The following is an 18,775-nucleotide window of genomic DNA, read 5'->3' on the forward strand; positions in this document are numbered from 1 at the left end:
CTTTGTTTGCTGCAGATTTATTGAAAGCTGCTGCTGGCCAGGTGTTTGCAGCTAGGTGCTGCTCGGGCACAGCTGTCTCCTTACTTGAGGAACTGGAAGTTGAGCATTTTTGCTCAGGGCCAGCTCACTTTTCTTCCATCTGCCATTCTGACTGAGGCAACCACTCTCCCTGAGTAATGCCGAGTAATGAGGCTGTGGAGCTCTGCAGACACAACCTGGTTCAGAGACTGCAGCCAGCCCTTTCCACACAGCTGAGGCTATGTGGACTAGAGCAGGCCAGCAGGCCAGTAACAGACGGCTGCTGGACAGGGGCTGCTGGGGTGTGTGTGTGTGTAAAAGTCTCCAGTGTGAAATCTCTTCCTCACCTTCTCTCTCATGCAAGGCTTCTCTGTGTAGCTGCCTTTTGAGTGATGGGATTAAAGGTATGTGTCATGACTCCTGGCTCCAGTGCTAAATCTCAACAACAGCTGAACCCACCAAAGATTACAAAACCATCCCAGGGCTGCTCCTTGGTCCTTTTTCTTTTTTCTTCTCTTTTTTTCTTTTCTTTCTTTCTTTTTTCTTTTTTTGTTTTTTTGAGACAGGGTTTCTCCATGTAGCCTTCCTTGGCTGTCGTGGAACACTGGACCCTGAGGTAGATGTGATCCGAGAGATGAGGAGGCTGAGCTTAGAGAGCCAAACTGGTGTATCCCCCTGGTGCACCTCAGTGCCTGGAGTCTGCTGAGCACAGCAGAACACAGCAGAACTGAAGGTCAGGGTTGGCCACTCAAGATGACGACGGTTGGCCCTGGGTCTTGGTCACCGAGCTTGTGATGCAAAGTGTGACCCCTGTAATGGCGAGTACCATGCCAGCCACTGCCTCTGAGATAAAGGAAACACCAAGGGGCTGGGGATGAGCTGGGCCAAGGGGGACTGATGGGGTCTGGTCCCGATTCCTACCCCAGGACAAGATAAGGGAAGGCCTCTCCTCTCCCACCCATGGGAGACAGACTCAGGGGAAATGCTCACATATGTCAAGGTCCAAGCAGCTATCCTTACATGCAGCAGTTGGACTTACGTTTTCCACCAACATCTTCTCCAAGGATCTTCCCAACCATCAGTGTGAAGACAATGGCCAGAGAGTTGCAGATGGGCACAGCTAAAGTCAGATCTGAGAAGTCAGAACAAGAAAAATTCCTAGAGGCAAAGATGCCTTTCTAGAGACAAAGTCCTCCTCCTCATCACCACCATCACCTTCCTTACCATCACCACCTTTACAAAAGTAGCACAACACAGACATGGCAGTACACTTAATCACTCTGGGGGCCAGGTGGTGGTGCACACCTTTAATCCCAGTATTTAGGAGACAGAGGCAGGAGGATCTCTGAGTTCCAGGACAACCAGGGATACAGGCTGCCTCAAAAAAAAAAAAAAAAAAAACCAGACAAAAACAAAGAAAGAAAAACAAAAACATCACTCTGAAAGCAGTGCTAAGAGGACATTCCATAGCACTAAGTGCCCACATAGAGAAAATGCAGAAAGCTGACACTAGTGACTAAACAGCACACCTGAGAGCTCGAGGCAGAAGCAGGCAGATCTCTGTGAGTTCAAGGCCAGTTCTGGTCTACCATGGGAGTTTCAGGACAGTTTGGGCTACACAATAAGATTCTGTCTCAAAAATAAAGAAAATTGAGCATCATGAGGCAGATATTGGGAACAAACCATGATCCCAGTGACCAGGAGGCTGAGGCAGGAGGATCTCCAGTTCGAGGTCAGCTTGGGCCACACAGCACAACTCTGTTAAAGGTGGGGGGTGGTCAGGGAGATGCTCAGTCAGTCAGTGCCTGCCATGAAAGCATGGAGGTCTGAGTTTAGATCACTCCAGGCTGTGAAAAGCTGGGCCAGGCGGACTATGTCTGTAACCTAAGTGGGGGAGACAGGGGTGGCAGAGATGGGTGGGGCCCTGAGCTAGCTCATCAGCCTGGATGGGCAACCAGTGAGCTCTGGCACCAGAGACCCTGTCTCAAACACCACAGTGGAGGGCAATTCAGAAAGACACCCAGCATCGACCTTGGCTTCCACACATAAGCATGCACTCCTTTGTACCACACACACACACACACACACACACACACACACACACGACTTAAACCAGAAACAAGGCCAAGCAGCACGTGTACAGCTGTGCTCCTGGCACACAGGAGGCAAGCGAACTGCTTCAGGTTCAAGGACAACCTGATCTATATACTGAATCCTACCCAGGCCAGCAAGGGTTACAAGGAAGATTTGCTGAGGATGACCCTAAATTTCTGCTCCTCCTGCCTCCACCTCCTAAGTACTAGAATTAGGGTGGTTAACCACCACGAAGGGTTTATGTGGTGCTGAGGATGGACCCAGAGCTTTGTGCAGGCCGGGTAAGCACTCTACCAGATGAGCTTCATCCCTGGCTAACTAACTAACGTCTTAAGAGTACTGAATCTTTCTAGTTAATGCAAGAATCAGATCTGGAGACTACCTTTCCAGGTCCTTTCCTCCTCTTGGGACTCTTAACTCTAGGGTAGGTAAAACCACAACAAGGAGACTTTTGCAGAATTTCAAAATAATAAATCTTGGGGGTGAGATATAGTTTCTTGTTGTTTTTTTGAGACACGTTAGTCTAGAACCCAGTATCCCAGGATGTCCATGAATTTGTGATAATCTTTCTGCCTCAGCCTCTGGGTGCCCAGCTTATAGCCATTAATATACAATTTCAAATCCCTTTGCACTAGCATTCTGTTGGGATTAAGGCAAGCATGGTACATTCCCCAATATTATTGTTTATGAAGTTAAGTATGTTTGTTTGCAAAGATCATGATACAAATATGTAATCTGATGTATTAGGAACAGTTAAAAAACATTTGGAGAAAGAAAATTTATATTTATTGAGCCTCTACTGTATGTCAGGCACTCTGCTAGATTTTTCTCAGACACTGAATCAATCTTCTTCACAATGCTATGAGGCCCACTATCTAGAACCATGATTCAAATAAGGGGCTTATTTTAGGCTAAGCAAGCAGTGCACAGTGGAATCAGAAGCATCAGAGCCTCACTTACACGGGTGACTGGTGGACACCTCTAATCCTAGCACTCGGGATACAGAGGCATGAAGATCATGATTTTGGAGCTAGACTGAGTTACACAGTGCGACTCTGTCTCAAAAACAGCAAACAAGGGCCAGGAGGATGCTCAGTGATGAAGGCATCTACCATCGAGACTGGGGATCTGAGCTCATCAGAGAACCTACAAGGTAAAAGGAGAGAGCCTCTTCCCAAATCTTATCCTCGACACACACACAAATGCGCAAACACATGCATGCATGCGTGTATACACACACAGAGAAAAAATAAATGCAATAAAAAAAATAAAACTACCGAGCAAAAAGAAAAACTATCCCACACACAAAAAGTCCCCTCCTCCCAAAATAAAGAAAACAAGTCAGCACTTAATGACAGCAAAATGAACCTTCCCTCTCCTGCTGTGCACGAGATGGCCAGGCCAGCCTTAGTGCCTGGCCACACTCACACCCATCTCACTGCCCCTGGGACCCGGAGGGGGATCAGAAACAGATGTTCTACCTCACTGATAGGCACAAGGTATTTCCGATTCCCTTCACAAAATATGGCGTCCACCGTGGAGGACTTCCAAGCCAGAGACCCACCTGTTGATGCCAAAGTCAGGTAGTAGAGAAGGGAGCCACTCTGGTTGAGGAGAAAGAGCATCAGGTACTGGAAAGAGAAGAAGTCTGTCAGCATTGCCTGTTCACGCAACATCCTCATCTGACCCGCTAGCACAGTGGTTCTCAGCCTTCCCAGCGCTGCAACCCTTTAACATAGTTCCTCATGTCCTGGAGACCCCCAGCCATACAATTGCTTCATTGCTACTTCATAACTGTACTTTTGCCACATTGAATCATTTTATCTTTTTAAAGATTTATTTACTTATTATGTATACAACATTCTGCCTCCGTGTATGCCCGAATGCCAGAAGAGGGGACCAGATCTCATTACAGATGGTTGTGAGCCACCATTTGGTTGCTGGGAATTGAACTCAGTATCTCTGGAAGAGCAGCCAGTGGAGCCATCTCTCCAGCCCCTCATTTTATTTATTTTATTCTCTGCATAACCATCTATGCACCAAGTGCAGACACTACCTTCAAGGCCAGAAGATGGTGTCAGAGTCCCTGGACCTGGATTTACAGACAGTTGTGAGCTGCCATGTGGGTGATGGGAATTGAACCTGAGTCTTCTGTGAGAGCAGCTAATGCTCTTAATGTCAGAACCATCTCCCCAGCGCCTCCATTATTAATTGTAATGTAAATACCTGATATCCAACCCCAAGGTGTCATGACTCAGGCTGAGAACTGCTGTTCTGACACATGCTTTTCCCCCAAAGGGGAGGGATAAATGCCCGTGTGTGTGTGTGTGTGTGTGTGTGTGTATAATAATTTTTATTTCAACAACATATCTAATACAAATAATTACATTTATAAATAAATTCCCAAGAAGACTCACCTACCTGAGAACCCTTTAGGGCACAGAGAAAAAAATTCAATGTACACTCTTGCCATAAATGCCCTCTCCCTCAACTTAGCCAGTTCCCATCTTCCCTATAGCCTGTATGGCCTTGAGTGCCAGTTCACTCCTTCCAAGAAGTCCACTCCCGGTCCTCCAGCTCCATCCCTCTCCTCAGAACTCACAGGAGTCCATCTGAACTTCCCTTCTTCCCCTTGGACCAGAGAGTCCTGCAGATCTAGCTTGCTGGTGTACCTGGGTAGCCCTGAGTTGGAGGCAATTCTCTATATCCTTCCTTATGTTATGTTCTATGCCAGGGCAAACTGAGCACAAAGAAAGCTTTTGGAAAGGCTCACAGTAGTTATATAATTGGTGAAGTGGCAGTAACAATAATACCAGCCACGGACAGAACGTATATGCTCTAATAGGCCCAATGCTAAGTGTTTTATGTCTTACCTCAATTCTTTTTTTGTTGTTGCTTTGTTTTTCGAGACAAGGTTTCCCTGTGTAGTCCTGGCTGTCCTGGAACTTGCTATATAGATCAGGCTAGCCGCGAACTTACAGAGATCGCCTTTGCTTCCCGAAGGCATGCACCAGCACCGCCCCGTTCTCTCACTTACTACATCTGCCCTACACATAGGTTATCATATAGTTTCCATTTTACCAAAGATAACGCCGAGGTTCACAAGGAATAAGTGACTCCTCCCTGAGCTTCCAGTGAGTAGGAGGTGGGCTGGGATGCTGGCTCAGCGGCTCCTACGAGGGAGCGCCAGTCCACGGACGCACCTCGGTATTCAAGAAGAGAGTCTTCATCTCCTGCAGCAGCTGCCGGGCCCACGTCTGTTCATGCACTTGCTGCAGGCCGGCGGAGGCCCGCTTCAGCAGCGGCTGTGTGCCACCCCACAGGGCGGCCACCAGCACCAGAGCAAGGACCTGCCCTGAAAGCAAAGGAGCACAGAGTCACCCAGGCCCTCCCCGGCCCCCTCCGGCTCGGCTGACCGTCTCCATCTTCCTCCCGAGCTCTCCGCGCTGGGCTGCGCTAGGCCGGGAGGTCCGGCACAGACGGTGGGGGAAGTGAAGTCCGTCCGGGGCTAAGCTGGGCTGGGGTTCACGGGTGCCCGGGGAGTGAGGTATGAAACCCAAACCAGAGTCGGTGCCCCCCGGAGGGGCGGGGCCAGCTACCCACCCAGAGACGCCGCCATGGTAACGCCAGGCCCTTCCACTTCCGGGAGTCAAGGGGCGGAGTCCCCAAGTCGGAAGTTGCCTCTTGTCCACGTCCGGTCCTACTCACATTGCCTCTCCTCGCGTCAGCGCCGGGATGGTGAGTGCCGGGCATATGGTGCTGCCGCGTGGGGTGCTGTGGTTTTGGGGCCGCAGTCGGGGTGGGACGGGATTCCTAGCGCTGACACTCCCGCTCTGTCCCCGCAGAAGCCCATCCTGCTGCAGGGCCATGAGCGGTCCATCACGCAGATCAAGTACAACCGCGAAGGAGACCTCCTCTTCACCGTAGCCAAAGACCCTGTGAGCGGCGGCGCGAGGGAGGGAGACTGGGTGGGAGGGCGGGGCATCCGGAGGGGCGAGTTCGCACCCTCGGGATGGTGGGTGAACAAGCCTTGCCGCCTGAGGGGGATTCTTCTGAAACGCACAGAGAACCGTCCGTACCGGGGTAGTCTAGCGATGGTCGGTAGGGACGAGTACCCAGGAAGAAGAGAAATAAGACTGTGTGGCGGGGGGACTGGAAGGGGATCAACCCTAGTGACTCGAGGATGGGAAGAACCAGAACGCACAGCCTCTACAGTCTGGAGGATAAAGTTGATCCATGGGCGGTGAGCCGTGCCATTTTGGGGGGCTTTGGGGATGTAGTTCAGACTCCAGAGGTTAACGTGCACCTAGTTCTGGGTTGGATCCCTAGCACCAGAAAGGGAAAGAGGAAAAAGACGTGGAACTTAGTGAGACTTAGTCAGTCTGTCCATAGCTTAGTCTGTTCAGCCCCGTGTTGATACTCAGTGCTCCGTCGCTTTGGGTACGGCCTTTTGAGGCATTTGTACGAGGAGACAGTTAACTGATACTGTCAGTGCGTAGTCTGAAGTCAGCTTGACGTGAGTCCTAACCCCTGCTCCTGCTAGCAGTGTGACTTGGAACCTGACATTATGCCGTTCTAAATTACAATTTTCCCTTTTAATAAAACATGGAACTTCAAGTTCCTCCCTCAACAAAATGAGGTCGTTAAATGCTTTCTCACCGTACCTGGTGTATGGTAGTCACTTCCATTTTATCTTTCTCAGAGATTTCATTGGAACGTCACAGCTGCCCTTTGAGGAAAGCTGTTGGCAAGGATGGGCTGTCTTTCCAAGCTGGCCTGTGCCTCTCCATCCTCCTGCCTCAGCCTCCCAGTCATGGGAATATAGATGTGTGCTACCACACACAGCTTACTGTTTAATATGCATGTTTTGCCTGCATTGTATGTCCGTGTGCATGCCTGGTGCCTGAGGTGGCCAGAAGAGGGTATCAGATCCTCTGGAACTGAATTTACAGATGTTTGTGAGCTATCATGTGGATGCTGGGAATCAAACCCAGGTCATCTGGAAGAGCTGCCAGTGCTCTTTAATCTCTGAGCCACTCTCTAGCCCTTTTAAAGATGACAAAGTTAGCCAGGCAATGGTGGCACACACTTTTTTCTGCTTGGAAGGCAGAAGCAGGCGAATTTTAGAATTTGAGGGCAGCCCAGTCTACAGAGTGAGTTCCAGGACAGCTAGGGCTACACAGGGAAACCCAGTTTCAAAAAAAGAAAGAAAGAAAAAAGACAAAGTTCAGAGGGAAGTGACAAAGTAGCACTGGAGCCCATACATCCTTACTGCCATCTGTCCCAATTGGACAGGACACCAAAAGTTTTTTGTGTTTTTCCAGGCTAGAACTCACCTTGACCTTTGATTGTAGATACTATGGATGCTATTGCAGGCCAGGTTTCAAGACTGCTTACCTTTAGGAAGAAGAAAACCCAGGAGCTGGTCTGCTTGTATAGCGCTCCTCTAATAAAGGAGCAGAAGGCAGACTGGGCTTGGCTAGAGTCTACAGAGGGTTTGTTGGGCCAAATAAGTTGTTGCTTTTTCTGGGATGTGACCCAGCCTATCATTTTACTCTTCCAGATCGTCAATGTGTGGTACTCGGTGAATGGCGAGAGGCTGGGCACCTACATGGGCCACACTGGAGCTGTGTGGTGTGTCGATGCTGACTGTATCCTTTTGGCTGTGAGTCAGCCAGCACTGAGATGCTGGCTGTGAGGTTGGGAGTTTGACAAGCTATGGCGCTCTGGAGAATCGGGCCCCTTAGTCCCAGTCGCTTCATCAGTGGGGGAGATGGAAGAAGGTTGGAACACTGAGGTAAGAGAGTGAGGTAGGCTCTTTGGGATTGAACTGGAAGACGCTTTGGATGGCTTCCAAGAGAACATGGGCTCAAGCTGTGTGTCTATATATCTGTGTCTGTGGTGAATCTGTGTATACGGACTAGGTGTATGTATATCTGTGTCTGTGGTGAATCTGTGTATGTGGACAAGAAGTCAGCATCAGCTGTCCTCTTCAGTCACTCTTCAACCTTCCTTCCTTTCTTCCTTTCTAAAGAATGTAGTTTTATTTATAAGGATGTTTTTTCCTGCATGTGTGTCTTTCTGTGTGCAGTATCCTGTATGTGTGTCTTCTTGTGTGCAGTATCCTGCATGTGTGTCTTCCTGTGTACCATGTGTGCAGTGTTGACAGAGGATAATTCCTTAGAACAGGAGTTACAGATGGCTTTAGCCACCCTGTGGGTGCTGGGAGACTATCCTGGGTCTAGAAGAGCGACCACAGAGCCATCTCTTCAGCCTCCCAATTCCACCAACTACCCCTATGTAGTCCTGGCTGTCCTGAAACTTGCTCTGTAGACCAGGCTGGCCTTGAACTCAGAGATACACCTGCCTCTGCCTCATGAATGCTGTGATTAAAGGCATGTACCACCACTGGCAAAAATTTTTGAGGCAAAAAAATCGGACATAACCTGTCACTAAATCTGGAACTCACGGAGTAGGTGGGCATGGCCATCTAATAACTGAACTTCCTGACTTTACCACTCAGCACTGGACTGCTGGCACACCTGAGTCTTTATGTACATGCTGGGTATTCTAACTGAGCTCCTCGTTGTTGCATAGTAAGGACTTTATCCAGTGAACTGTCTCTCCAACCCTAAGAATGATTTTCCTACATATATGTTTGTGTGTGTGTGTGTGTGGTGTCCCCAGAGGCCAGAAGAGGGCATTGAATTCCCTGGAATTGGAATCGTAAGCCACCATATAGGTACTGGGAATCTAGCTTGGGACCTCTGGATCAGCTAGTGCTCCTAACTATTGGGCCATTTCTTGAGCACGAATCATGTTTCTTAACGCCTTCTTCAGGGGACACCAAGCATGTCCTCACTGGCTCAGCTGACAACAGCTGTCGTCTCTGGGATTGTGAAACAGGTAAGCCTGGGCCATTCACTTTTCAGCAAGAATTTACCAACTTTACTGTACCTGTCCAGGCAAATGTGTTCTGAGGAACTAGAGCTGGATGGTTTCCAGTCTACTGATGAAGAGACACACACAAGACAGCAAGGAGTTAGCTGGGGAAAGAAACTTCACGTTAGATAGTAAGACATGTTCAGGAAGGCCAGAGAAGGACAATGGACCTTTTGAGTGGGGAATGGGTGGCCTTGGAAGGTGTGAGCTGGGACTCTCCTGGACACAAGCAGGAGTGAAAGCAAGGAGTGTCCAGGTAAAGGGCTGGGACAAGCTGCATGTGACAGCACACAGGCTGAGGCAGGAGAAGGGAAAGTTTCTGCCTAGCTTGGGGTAATGTAGATGAAGCTGAAGGCTGAGGCCAGAGAAGCCTTTAATGTGGAAGTAGAGAACTTAGTTCCAGATTCAGGGAGCGCGGAAGTCATTGCCTTCACTTGTGATCCCAACAGGTTCCGTGGACACTCCCACTCCAGTGGTCACATGGGTGGCCCTGCTCAAACTGGGTCCCAAAACAAAAGTAGAAGTCACAAACCTGGGAGAGGGATTGATGGGAATGTAAGTGGTGGTGGTAGGGACGGAAGAGTAATCGGAGTGTATTATATACATACATGAAATTGTTAGGAATATATTATGTACATATGTGAAATTGTGAGGCAACAAAATAAATAATTAAAATACAGAACTCAGCCAGGTGGTGTTGGTGGTGCACACCTTTAATCCCAGCACTCCCACAAAGTGAATTCCAGGACTATACAGAGAAATTGTGTCTGGAAAAACACACAAAATGTGTAAAACTCCAGCCAACCAAGGTTATATCATGAGAACCTATCTTTTTTTTGTTTTGTTTTTCGGGACAGGGTTTCTCTGTGTAGCTTTGATGCCTGTCCTGGAACTAACTCTTGTAAACCAGGCTGGAGTTGAACTCACAGATCCGCCAGCCTCTGCCTCTCAAGTGCTGGAATTAAAGGCGTGTGCCACCACTGCCTAGCATGAGAACCTGTCTTTAAAAAATAAAAACAAAAAATTTACCAATTAGGATTAGGTTGTTTTATTTGTTTGTTTTACAATTTATAGATTTTATGTGTGTATGTTTTGCCTGCATGTATACCTGTACAAGGAAAGAAGGCATCAGGTTACGTAGGACTTATAGACAGTTGTGAGCTGCCATGTGAGTGCTGGGAATTCAACTCCGGACCTCTAGAAGAGCAGCCAGTGCTCTCAAGCTGTATCTTCTCTCCAGTCCCCAAGTTTTGTTTTGTTTTTTTGTTTGTTTGTTTGGTTTGGTTGTTTGTTTTTTGTTTTTTCGAGACAGGGTCTCTGTAGCTTTAGAACCTGTCCTGGAACTCGCTCTGTAGACCAGGCTGGCCTCAAACTCACAGAGATCTGCCTGCCCCTGCCTCCCGAGTGCTAGGATTAAAGGCATGTGACACCACCACCTGACTAAGTCCCCAAGTTTTTGGTTTCTGTTTGTTTGTTTTATAAGTTTTACACATATGGGTGTTTTGCCTTCATGTATATCTTGTGTACCATGTGTGTACAATGGAGCCTGGAAGAAGCATCAGATCTGCTGGCACTGGAGTTAGAGAAAGCTGTGAGCCAGCTGTGACCCTGGGTTCTCTGGAGGAACAGCCAGTGCTCTTAGTCACTGAGCCATCTCTACAGTCTGGGATTAAGTTCTCTCTCTCTCTTTTAATTTTTCTTTGTTTGTTTTGTTTTCTTCAGGACAGGGTTTCTCTATGAAACAGTCCTGACTGTCCTGGAACTTGCTTTGTAGACCAGGATGGCCTCAAACTCACAAGCGATCCACCTACCTCTGCCTCTCAAGTGCTGGGATTAAAGGCGTGCACCACCCCTGCCCAGCTAATTTATTCATTTTTATTTTATACATGTTGGTGGTTTGCCTTCATGTGTGTCGGTGCCTGATCTTGAATTATAGACCGTTGTGAGCTGCCGAGTGTGGTTGCTGGGACTTGAACCCTTGTCTTCTGGAAAAGCAGTCAATGTTCTTAACTGCTGAGCCATCTCTCTAGCCCCTAGGTTTAAGTTCTTAAAAGAAAAAACTTGGTTTTGTTCTGTAAAACTTGACACACTGAGCCATACAGTAGTGCAAGCCTTCATTCAGGAGGCAGAGGCAGGAGAATCTGAGTTCAAGGCCAGCCTGGTCTGTGAAGTGGATTTCAGGGCAGCCAAACCAAAAAAAAAAAAAAACTTGGCACACTGAGGAGTTTGATGAACAGGGAAGAATAATGGACTGGTGGGTTTCAAGGTCAAAACAGTTGAAGAATTGGTAGCAAAGAGGAGGCCATTCTATTATTCTGGCTACTGGGTGATTGGTGTATGTCTGCTTCTATGCTGGGATATGGAGGAGAAATGGGTTCTGAGAGGGAGACATAGCTTGGACCCTGCTGTGACGAGAGCCACATTCGCCTTAGGGTTCATGAGGAAGTGCTGCAGGATGGGACTGGGGAGACAGCTGGAGAGCAGCAGTGGGGAGGGGGAGTTCTGGCCTACGGTCCTCAGGCAGGAACTCTGTGAGACTCCTGTCCCTGCTATAATGTTAGACCAGAGTAACCTAGACTCCACCTCTCCCCAGGGAAGCAGCTGGCTCTTCTGAAGACCAACTCAGCTGTGCGCACCTGTGGCTTTGACTTTGGGGGCAACATCATCATGTTCTCCACAGACAAGCAGATGGGGTACCAGTGTTTTGTGAGCTTCTTTGATCTACGGGATCCAAGCCAGATCGGTGAGGGCTAGGACCAGGGGGGCAGAGGTGGAGGATGTGGCTTCAGACCCCAGGGCCTGACCTCTGCTGCTGTGCACAGACAGCAATGAGCCCTACATGAAGATCCCCTGCAACGACTCCAAGATCACCAGTGCTGTTTGGGGACCCTTGGGGGAGTGCATCATCGCAGGCCATGAGAGTGGAGAGCTCAACCAGTACAGCGCCAAGGTAAGGGGCCAAGTGTTACCAGGTGACATTAGGTGTTGGAAGAGTGTCACCAGCTACTCGGGGCAAGTCACTGTGGTCACAGATAAGATTTTTCCTGTCACTAGAGAGTGTTGGGCCCTGGATGGGATTCCTAGAAAAACAATGAGACTCAGACACCAACTTAAAAATAGCCAGTACCTGAATTTATGCCACACTAGATTTCAGCTAAATCCAGAGTGTGCTCTTGTCATAGAGGAGGTGGCATGTGTATGGACTCATGAAAATCAGCACAGTTTCCAGGGTTAGAGAAGAGGGCTCAGTCATGAGCAGCACTGGCTGCGCTCGCAGAAGCCCCGAGTCCCAGCACCCACATCGCGGCTCCCAGCTGCCCTTAATTCCAGGTCCATGGTATCTGTTATCTTCTGGCTCCTTGACTACTGGGCATGAACATGGTAAACACATGCACACATACTCAAAATACTCATGACACATAAAATAAAAATGAATAAATTTTTTTTAAAAAAGTTTCTAGCAAGAAAAATAGTTTTCCATAGTCAAGAGGAATAGCAGAAGCAAAGGTCTATAGTGTAGCCCAATGGAAGGACACTTGCCCAGCATGCATAAGGCCCTGAGTTCAATCCCCACTAGTGGGGACTGGAGGTACAGCAGAAGCCTGACTGTGGCCCTCTGGAAAGTGGAGGGGCACATCAGGTGAGGAGCCGGTTCTTCTCTGGGCAGTGGGTGATTACATTTGCCATTTAGAAGGCTTGTGCAGCTACAGCTTGGAGAACGGAGCTGAACGAGTTGCTGTGTGTGAGGATGTGGCGTTCTAGACGTCCCACGATGCTTAGGAGTTAGGCAGAGGGGTATGCACCTGTAGGTCAGTTTCTTGGGAAGCTAAGGTAGAGTGTGATTCCTGAATAAAAAGAACTGGAGAGCTGGGCGGTGGTGGTACTTGTCCTTAAAACCAGCTCTCAGGAGGCAGAGACTGGTGGATCTCTGTGAGTTTGAGGCTAGCCTGGTCTACAGAGCTATTACACAGAGAAACCCTGTCTCGAAAAATAAAACAAACAAACAAAGAGAATGGGAGATGTGATAGTGAAAAGGAAAAAATAATATATTTCCAGGTAAGTGTGGTGGTCTAGACCTGTACCCACCTAGTGACAGATGGGACCAGTGAAACAAGAGAATCAAAAGTTCCAGGCTTGAAGCAGCTGCGGTGGCCCACACCTTTACTTGGGAGGCAAAGACAGGTGGATCTAAGTTTGGGGTCTACAGGACCAGTTCCAGGCCGCATACATGAAGAAAAAGAGAAAAATGTTGTCTCAAAAAAGAAATCAAAGATTCCAGGTATGCCTGGGTTACAGAGTGAGTTCAGGGCCAACCTTAGACAACTCAGTGGTTAAGAATACTTGCTGCTCTTGCAGAGGACCTGAGCTCCCAGAACCCACATCCCAGCACCCACATCCGGTTCCAGGGAGATTTGATATCCTCTGACTTATGGGCACTGACATGCATAAGAAGGCACCTAGCCGTACACATGAATTTTTGTTTTGTTTCTATTTTGGCTTTCTTTTTTGAGACAGGGTTTCTCTGTGTAGCCTTGGCTGTTGTGGAACTTGCTCTGTAGACCAGGTTGGCCTTGAACTTACAGAGATCCACCCGCATCTGCCTCCTGAGTACTGGGTTTAAAGTCATGTGCTATCACTGTTCAATGATAGAGCACTTAGGGTCAATCAATCCATCCAATACCAAAAATAAGACTCGGGGGAGGAGATTAGGGTAAGAGATTAGATTGAGGAGGTAAGGAAGGGGTAAAGTAAAAAGTCCAACTTGATACTAGGCAGTGGTGGTACATACCTTTAATCCCAGCACTTGTGTGAGGTCAAGGCCAGCCTAGTCTACAGAGTGAGTTCTAGGGCAGGCTCCAACGCTACACAGAGAAACCCTTTCTCAAAAAAAATTAATTGATTAACTAATTATTAAAATTGTCCAGCTTGTCTCAGGTTTCTGAGCAGCAGTGGCTTGGGGCTCCAGCAAGTCAGTCTAACTCTTCCTCCTTTTTCAGTCTGGGGAGGTGTTGGTGAATGTTAAGGAGCACTCCCGGCAGATCAATGACATCCAGTTGTCTAGAGACATGACCATGTTTGTCACTGCATCCAAGGACAACACAGCTAAGGTGAGCTTGGGGGAGGAGTCTGGTGGAGCTTTGCTTGCGTTCCTGATGCATGGTCAACCAGTCTGACCTGCCCAATCACAAATTCTGTCTGCCCTTTCTCTCCCCAGCTCTTTGACTCCACGAGTCTTGAACATCAGAAGACTTTCCGAACAGAACGTCCCGTCAACTCAGCTGCCCTCTCTCCCAACTATGACCACGTGAGTCATTCACCCACTCAGGCTTCCTGCTTTTGGAGTCTGCATGTTTTCCCAACAATTACACTATAAATGTTTCATACAGGGAGGGGACTCCTAGCATTGTAACACTTCTGAGTGATGGATAGGGTAGCCCAGGGAAGTGAGGATCCTCCTACTGTGGGTGGGAGGCCTTAGCAGAGCACAGAGGCTGGTAAGTAAGTCTTGGCTGCACCTCCACTTTCTTTTCTTTAGGTGGTGTTGGGAGGTGGCCAGGAAGCCATGGATGTAACCACAACCTCCACCAGGATTGGCAAGTTTGAAGCCAGGTAAAGTGGAAACAAGCTCTTCCACATTGAAACCACACAGAGGATGCCTTTCAGAATAAACCCAAACCTGAACACGAAGGATCACAGGGAGTGTGACAGGTGTCTGGTACAGCAGATGAGGTCAGAGGTCAGCTGGGTAGAGAGCTGACTAAAGTATCTGCCAGCACTACCAATGGGTGGTAGCCCCAAGTCTGTAATACAGTTCCAGTTACTCCAGAGGTGGAAGACCATGAGGTCATCCTTGGCCTCAGCCACCTCCTAGTTCCCCTGGGCTAGGGGCCTTGTCTCTACAACCATGGAGATGATGAGCTCCGAGGGCCTGGATGGTGCCGTTATTTCCCTCTGTGCCTGGGACTTTCAACGGTTTAATGGGACAAGAGTAGTATACTCACCTCAGAAATGTGTGCAGATTAGGTAAATGCATTACTATTTCACTTTAGAGCGCTGCCCAGCTCATGTTAGTGCCTGGTATTTGCTGTATGCGGAAGCAAACACTTAGGTGGTCTCCCTGTGATTTCACTTTCTTTCTTCCCTGTGTCCTGTTACTTCATTAACTTCGTTACACAGAATACTGCCCCAGCAGCCTTCATTTTGTAGACTGCTGCTCAAGTGTGTTTTGGAAGGAGATGGAGACTGAATAGCTGGTCTCCTACCCACCCTCCCCTCCAGGTTCTTCCATCTGGCTTTTGAAGAGGAGTTTGGGCGAGTCAAGGGCCACTTTGGACCTATCAACAGTGTTGCCTTTCATCCTGATGGCAAGAGGTATGGCCCCACTGGAGAGCATGCTTTCAGCGGCCGGAGGGTCTGGCTGCCCAGGCTTCCCCTCCCAGCAGCATCTGACCGTCCCTGTCGTCTCTTTCCAGCTACAGCAGCGGTGGTGAAGACGGTTACGTCCGCATCCATTATTTCGACCCACAATACTTTGAGTTTGAGTTCGAAGCATAAGAAGTTGGATCTCAGTGTGCACCGGGGAAGCTGCTCAAGAGGGTTTTAGACTCTGAGAAATAAATTAGTTTGTTAAAAATAGTTCCTGGTGAGAGATTTTATACAGCCTGTTTGGTTCTTCCCCCTTCGCTCCCCCTGGCAGGCTGGTAGTGATGAGTGCTTTATTCTTCAGGCCTTCTCTCTGCACTCAGACTCTGCTTTGCTCTGGGCTTTAGAACCTCTCCACCACATTCAAGGAACCAGGGCTTGAGGGGCTCAGGCTGTTGCTGTGGTCCAGAACCTTTCCTCTTTTCTATTTGATGCCTTGGGTAGGTGGGCGGGGCTAGCATGGAAAACCCAGACAGAATGATGAGAAAGCCCCCTACAGGGAGAGAATTCTGGGAAAATAGTTGGGGATTACCTCACGATGGGCTCAGGTTCTGGGGATCCACAGAAAGCTACATGGCTAAGGAATTGAGGATATAGAGTAGGTGACTCTCAGTTCCAGCTCCCATGTTGGGCAGCTCAGAACAGCCTGTAACCACAAGAGCCCAGTAACCTGAATTTAATCCCTGGACTCGTGGTGTGGAAGAGAACCAGCACCTGAGAACTATCTGCCGACCCTCGCATGCCATGGTACGTGTGCCTGTACAGTACACAGGTATCATACCTTAAAGCTGTCTACTTTATGTGGTGGCACATACCTTTCATTCTAGCACTCGGGAGTTCGAGGCCAGCCTGGTCCACAGAGCCCATTCCAGGACTGTTTCTAGAGAACCTGTCTTGGGGGGCGGTGGGGAAGCAGCTGTGTACTAACCCTCACGTCCCATGACACATGCGCCTGTACATACACCACATACTATGATATATGGCTGGTGTCTGCCTATGAAGGCCAGAGAGGGTATCAGATGTCTTGGAACTTGAGTCGCAGACAGTTGTGGGTTCTGAAAACCAAACCCAGGTCTTCTGCAAGAGCAGAAACTGCTCAAACACTGGACTCTTCACAATCCCTAAATGTTATTTCCTTGGATGTTTGTTTGTTTTGAGACAGGGTCTCTGTGTAGCCCAGGCTATCCTGGAACTCACTCTGTAGACCAATCTGACTTCAAGCTCTGCCTGCCTCTGCCTCCCAGGTGGTGGGAGTGTACATTACCACATATGGCTAAAAATGGTTTTATTGTGGTCCTGAGGATGGAGCCCAAGCTTTGTGCTAGGTAAGCCCTCTAGCCTGTACCAGTGTTATAGTGCTAAACATGAACACAGTAATTCTTAGAAAAGAAAGCATTAATTGCTTACAGTTTCAGAGGTTTAGCCCATTGTCATCGTGGTTTGGGAGCATGGTGGCCTGCAGACAGACACAAGAAGTAAGCTTTTCCAAAGCCCACTCGCAGTGACACTAACTCCAGCACAGTCACACCTGCTAATCTTTAAATAGCGCCATTCCCTGGTGACAAAGCGTCCAAATCTATGAGCCATGGGGGTCCTCCTTCAAACTAGCACACCCGTTAGCTGCCTCCCAGCCCCGTACTCAGTATTTCTAAGGTACACTTGTTCTTGGCTGAGTAGAGTACGTTTTGGACCATCTTTCTGGGTTTGCAGAAGTTGAAGAGACATGACACAGGGAAGCTCTTGGGAAAGGAAGTAAGGCGCTGGTAGTGGGCTTCTGTCGTTTCCTACTTGTCCCTGATCCCCTTCTCCAAGCTGGCATCTCCACTGTTGAAGAGGAGGGTGTCAAAGGAGGAACAATAGGTGTGTTCAGGCAGTGCCAACAGCAGCCCCTCCCTAAACTACCAGCCACAGGAACTGGGAACCGAACTGCCCCCTGTAGTTAAGAGAAAGAAGGTTGCCCTGTATTTGCAGTGGGCATGGAAGATGGCCAAGTAGGCATAACAGCTGGAAGGGTTGGCCAGTCTAGGGCCAGAGAGAAGCAGTTGGGACCAGGAAAGGGTTTCTGGGTAGTTGACCTGGATTCATTCTGCCCTCTTAACTGGAACCCTGTCATGGTTTGGCTCAAGGGGCCCGAGATGAGCTGAGTCAGCAAAGTCACAAGCAAGCCATTGTCTACTGTTAGCCTTGTGTGCCAGGATACAGGCTCCTCCTCTGTGCGCCCAGGCTCATTCAACAGTGGAGTCTTACCTGGCCAAGGTGGCCAGGTCAAAAATAAAATAGGCTGAGTTCTAGACTATATATATATATATATATATATATATATATATATATATTTAGATATATATTATTTATGTATATAATTATATATATATATTTAGATATAAATACGTGTGTGTGTGTTTGCTTTTGTACCAAGTCATGGTTTTGTGCCAGGGCTAAAAGCCACACCCAACCCTCAGTCTCAGAAGATAGGAACCTTATCTCATAGCATAGCTTTGGGCTGCTAGGCAGAGGGCACTTGGTGCCTCGTCCACGGTTTAGTCAACTAAGACAGCTTACTGTGTGCCACTCTGTCTCTAACCTCCCCTAGGCACACAGCGGCCTCCAGGTGGGGTCCTATCCTACACATCCTAGTCAAATGAAAACCTGTCATTCTTTCCCTGGTGAGCTCAGCCTGGGAGAAGAGCAAAGATCCATCCCAAAGAGGAGAGGAAACAGAGCCCTCCAAAAAAGGACCCTTTGGGAATGGAACCCCCAGGTGACGAGAATAACTGTTTCCTTGGGGACTCCTCATTCTGATAAGAAACACCCTGGGGTGATCTTCATTTTGGGGAAGGGGTACCTTGGTTCCATGGGACATAGAATGCCCTGAAAAGCCCCAATCTGCTAAGAGGAATAATGTCTTTGGGGTCAGCATCTGCTCCTCCCTTCTAGGAACTGCCCTGCTCCAGGTCACCAGTGTTTGCCAGGACTTTTGGTCACCCTCGGTGACTTCAGTCAGTCTTAGGAAAAGTTAAGGCTTACAGAGAAGACCACCCAACACTTCTGCTGTTTTCTTTGTTTTATTCTCACCTGCTTTCCTACCTCCCTGAATCACTGCAGTTCTCCAGACAGGACTAAAGCCAGGCTCCCTCTGCGCCTGCTGTTCCCCTGGAGTACAGTACCACCTCCCTGTCTACCACGGGACGGTTTGTGACTCGGGCAAGGGGCTGGAGATTGAAACACACAGAGACAGACACGGGTCATCCTTGAAACAAGAATGCCCCTTTTATTGTGTTCAGGGCAGCTTATATAGGGT

At 48.6% G+C, this 18,775-nt stretch overlaps 2 protein-coding genes across 3 annotated transcripts; one reads left to right on the forward strand and one right to left on the reverse strand.

The window, feature by feature from the left end:
- Nucleotide 1: 1 nt before the first annotated feature.
- On the reverse strand, nucleotides 2–5,778 carry Tmem234 (transmembrane protein 234). Of its 2 annotated transcripts, none has more exons than XM_048434294.3 (5): nucleotides 5,716–5,778; nucleotides 5,316–5,467; nucleotides 3,677–3,743; nucleotides 1,058–1,150; nucleotides 2–828 (listed from the first exon to the last, which is right to left on the reverse strand). In XM_048434294.3, the coding sequence occupies exons 1-5, from the start codon at nucleotides 5,729–5,731 to the stop codon at nucleotides 767–769; spliced, it is 390 nt and encodes a 129-aa protein (XP_048290251.1). In that variant the 5' UTR covers nucleotides 5,732–5,778; the 3' UTR covers nucleotides 2–766. The 2 variants fall into 2 exon arrangements, with proteins under 2 accessions (XP_048290251.1, XP_048290250.1); XM_048434293.3 differs by having other exon boundaries at nucleotides 2–861; nucleotides 5,716–5,777.
- On the forward strand, nucleotides 5,710–15,690 carry Eif3i (eukaryotic translation initiation factor 3 subunit I). The gene is made up of 11 exons (XM_048434288.3): nucleotides 5,710–5,850; nucleotides 5,958–6,050; nucleotides 7,676–7,763; nucleotides 8,953–9,018; nucleotides 11,648–11,797; nucleotides 11,877–12,004; nucleotides 14,052–14,162; nucleotides 14,270–14,359; nucleotides 14,591–14,664; nucleotides 15,334–15,426; nucleotides 15,528–15,690. The coding sequence occupies exons 1-11, from the start codon at nucleotides 5,848–5,850 to the stop codon at nucleotides 15,607–15,609; spliced, it is 978 nt and encodes a 325-aa protein (XP_048290245.1). The 5' UTR covers nucleotides 5,710–5,847; the 3' UTR covers nucleotides 15,610–15,690.
- Nucleotides 15,691–18,775: the final 3,085 nt, after the last annotated feature.

The sequence above is a fragment of the Myodes glareolus genome, chromosome 3 (genome assembly GCF_982192425.1).
Source record: "Myodes glareolus chromosome 3, mMyoGla1.1, whole genome shotgun sequence".
NCBI lineage: Eukaryota > Metazoa > Chordata > Mammalia > Rodentia > Cricetidae > Myodes > Myodes glareolus.

Excerpts from the sequence above, each read along its gene's own strand:
- Tmem234 (XM_048434293.3), bottom strand. Across the intron at positions 3,744-5,315 it reads CTCTCTTCTTGAATACCGAG|TACCTGATGCTCTTTCTCCT; the intron begins GTGCGTCCGTGG and ends TTCTCTTTCCAG. Across the intron at positions 862-1,057 it reads AGAAGATGTTGGTGGAAAAC|AGGCAGTGGCTGGCATGGTA; the intron begins GTAAGTCCAACT and ends CCTTTATCTCAG.
- Eif3i (XM_048434288.3), top strand. Across the intron at positions 11,798-11,876 it reads ACGGGATCCAAGCCAGATCG|ACAGCAATGAGCCCTACATG; the intron begins GTGAGGGCTAGG and ends TGCTGTGCACAG. Across the intron at positions 15,427-15,527 it reads TTTCATCCTGATGGCAAGAG|CTACAGCAGCGGTGGTGAAG; the intron begins GTATGGCCCCAC and ends GTCTCTTTCCAG.